This window comes from Dermacentor andersoni, chromosome 6 (assembly GCF_023375885.2).
Source record: "Dermacentor andersoni chromosome 6, qqDerAnde1_hic_scaffold, whole genome shotgun sequence".
NCBI classification, from domain to species: domain Eukaryota; kingdom Metazoa; phylum Arthropoda; class Arachnida; order Ixodida; family Ixodidae; genus Dermacentor; species Dermacentor andersoni.
Window position 1 is genome coordinate 61,105,164 of NC_092819.1, and position 3,367 is coordinate 61,108,530.

The window sequence follows — 3,367 nt, forward strand, 5'->3', positions numbered from 1 at the left end:
TTCACTTCAAAGAGGGAAACATCATACAAGTATACGTCATTTGGTCAGAGACACACGCTTATGACAGAAACGTGAAAATAAACGCAGGTGCTAATCAGGGCAACAAACAGGTGCGCGAAAAGCTATTTGTAGGACTCGGGGGAATGAAACACGACGCGTGGTGCAGTCAACTGACTGATACTGTAGTCTGATCATAAATAGCTTAAAAGCGGGACGAAGTCGGAGAAATACCATGCCTATAGAAAAGAATACGTCTGACTTTTTCTTTTCTTTTTTTGCTTTCTGTCTTCTTTTGCCTACTTGCGCTTGCCGTAAGCGTACCCAATAAGTTCGCGAATGGTCGGACCGTAGACGTCAGCCACGAAAGCAGCCGGAGAGTTTGCCACGAACTTAACAGCGTTAGTGGCAGCAGGAGCAGTGGCGAAAGCCGGACCGGCGGCAGCGTACGTCACGGCGGGAGCGGTTGCAGCGAGTGAAAGTTTAGAGACGGGAGCGGAAACCCCAACAGCCGAGTTTGAAACGGGAGCGGCGACGGGCGCGGCGGCTGCAAAGACAACGTCCGCTACTCCGGCGTCTCCGGAGGTGCCGATGCGAGGTCCGGTGGGTCCCTGCGGAGCGTTGATGCCTACGCCGGCTGGGCTGGAAGCGGCGGTGCCGGGCTCGTTTGTGGCCACGGACGCGCGGAAGCCGTACGCGTTGGCCACGTAGTTGACGATGCGCACGCGACCGTCGGCGTCGTGCAGGCCGTACGAGCCGACGGTGTTGCCGGAGGCGTCGCTGGACTCCTTGCGCCAGGAGCCACCGCCGGAGTGCTTCTCGTCGTAGCCGAAGTTGTAGTTGCCCCAGACCTGCGTGAATGTGCGCGCACGTTCCGTGTAATAATGTGACGTGAGAGACAAGGCACGGATCAATTGTTAGATATATGTATAGTTACATCTGATAAGAGAAACTTGACGTAACACGATTTCACGTTCTGAAAGCATAACCGTACCATGGACGGAATAAAATAGAATAGCTCGCGACCTTCGCAGAAGGCGGACCTTCACTAATTCATGCTGTTGTCGGGTAAGCTGATCTTAGAAATTGTACATGTACCGAAAGCACGGTGTATGAAAGATAGAGGGTATTGCAACCTCGCTGAAAGCGTAATACTTTACTATAGAACTTCAACGCTGCTCGCGTTCTCGCAGTTTTCGGCAACAGGTGGCCAGCAAATTATCCCCACTTGTGCGGTTATTCCTCATTTCATTCGAGGACAGCGACGTTACTTGAGTCATTAAGTCTCTAACAGCGCCATACTTTCTTGTCGCACCAAGAAAGTATGGCAGTTCTGTACGCTGCATGAAATCTGGCAACTAGATTACGTTCGTGACGGAGAGATTAACTCAACATCAACAGTTCCAGATGACCCGTATCACCAGTAACCGTACATTAGTAATGCGTTAAGAAAGGACAACACTGTGCGGGTGTATTTAGCGTTGATTAGTAAATTTGTGGACCGCAGACGCTAGTGCCGACGTTTCGGGCCTTACATCTTGCGTCCGATGTTGGGTGGAGAAACCAACTTCAGGAAAGTACTGCACAGCGCCTGCACGTGCAACGGCCGCAAGGACGAACACGATGAGGGCCTGCGAGAAAGTGAAGATAGTGAAAATAGAGGGGAAATGTGCAAGTAGAGAATAGCAACAGCAAGCTCTCGCGTTATGGTCAACCAAACGGATTGGAAAATCGTCATCCACCAGACTGTAGCACGACGCTGTACTTAAGGAAATCCACAAGCGCTTCTGCGAAACAACGCTCCAGAGTTGAAGAAAAGCTCGTCCTGGTCCGGGGATCGAACTCGCGACCAACGCCTCCGTTGACCTTGGCCCAGGGTTCAATCGGCGTAATAAAGCGAGTTCTTCAACAGCTGGCTGCGAAGCTTTCTTTCGGAAATGTGTATGTGTTTCCTTTGTAGCTTCGTGGCTGCAGTTGGGCGGCTGTCACTTCTTTCCTTTCGTGAACCTTCATGCACCTTGCAGGCTTCCACCTTAGAGATCTGCCATAGTCAGCGTAATCTGTCCTTTGTATGCCTCTGTCGGGGTGCACGCGTTGATTCTATCTGACTAAGGTGCATGTGGCTGCCTAAACTAGGGGTGCCTGTTTGCACTGAGCCCTGTTTTCAGCGCGTTGTGCTACTTAGCAGCAGTGCTGTACCGTGGGCTTTCAATTTCTTTAGTTAATCACCTCTTACGTACACTGAAGGCCTTTCACTTTTAAGTGAATGCCTGGGACATGCTGGCCAAGCAAGCTGTAATTTATATACGCCGTATATAGACTTTAGAAATGTTAACCCCGAAAAAAAAAACACTTTTGATCAGCACAACTGGAGGCGGCAAGTAGGAGCGCCGATGTACTCGTGTCTGTAGTCTTTTGTTCCGATCAAAAGCGCTGTTGCATCGCATAAGTATCTACCAACCGGCCCATGTTACCACACTGTTAACAGTGGTGCAAGCCTCCCGAGCTCACTGCGGACGCCTGTGTCAAGGAGAGAAATAATTATCTTGCATGTCGTCTATCATTCATTTTCTCTTGTATTAGGACTCTATTCCTAGAATAAGATAATTTGACTCTACTGAGCCGTCAACGGGTTTAACGTACTGAATTCACAACAGCTACGACAGCCACATGAAACCAAACTTTTTTTTTTTTAAGAAGCGTGTGTAATAAAGTTGAACGTTTCGTTTTTATTTCTTCAGTCATAATAAAATAACGCAGTGTTAGTCAAAGTAACATCTAGCCTGATTACATAAATGATCTTGTTCTGAATGAAAATATTGCCCTAAATTTAATGTTTCCTTCGGGCGGTTTACTTTACTCGACTTCCATTCTTCGTTAACAAACGGGGTACCGCACTATTGCTATTTTGACAACAAAGAGAAACTTCTATTGCGCAAGACAGGAGCTCCACTGGGTACACTTAGGAGTGGATACTGTACTTAGAGGACTAAACTTGGGGGCTACTGTCCTGTCAAATGGGCAAAACAAAAGTGCCGACGGCAAGCTCTGCACTGTAAACACTCGATTCGGTGTCGCCATACCAGCCCCTGCGGTCAAGTTTAGTAACACTTATTTGTTGGTTGGAAACGTTTTGTTTTCTTACCTTCATAATGGTCGTCGGGATGGAGCCGGTTACTCCAAATTGAAAGGTAGCCTCCGTTCCCAGCGCCCAACGTTGATTGCTGACCCTTCTTATAGCTTTGACACAGTGACGTCACGACTCCTCTTTCATTACATCCGTCAGTGAAGGAGAGGGCAAGGAGACCGGGGATAGGTGATGAGGTTGCCGTTATGTACTACACACCACAGCTCGAGCTGCACCATTACA

The 3,367-nt window shown here is 48.8% G+C and overlaps 1 protein-coding gene across 1 annotated transcript; it reads right to left on the reverse strand.

The window, feature by feature from the left end:
• On the reverse strand, nt 1-3,367 carry LOC126523043 (uncharacterized). Its single transcript, XM_050171871.2, has 3 exons — nt 3,143-3,367; nt 1,533-1,628; nt 1-848 (listed from the first exon to the last, which is right to left on the reverse strand). The coding sequence occupies exons 1-3, from the start codon at nt 3,146-3,148 to the stop codon at nt 297-299; spliced, it is 654 nt and encodes a 217-aa protein (XP_050027828.2). The 5' UTR covers nt 3,149-3,367; the 3' UTR covers nt 1-296.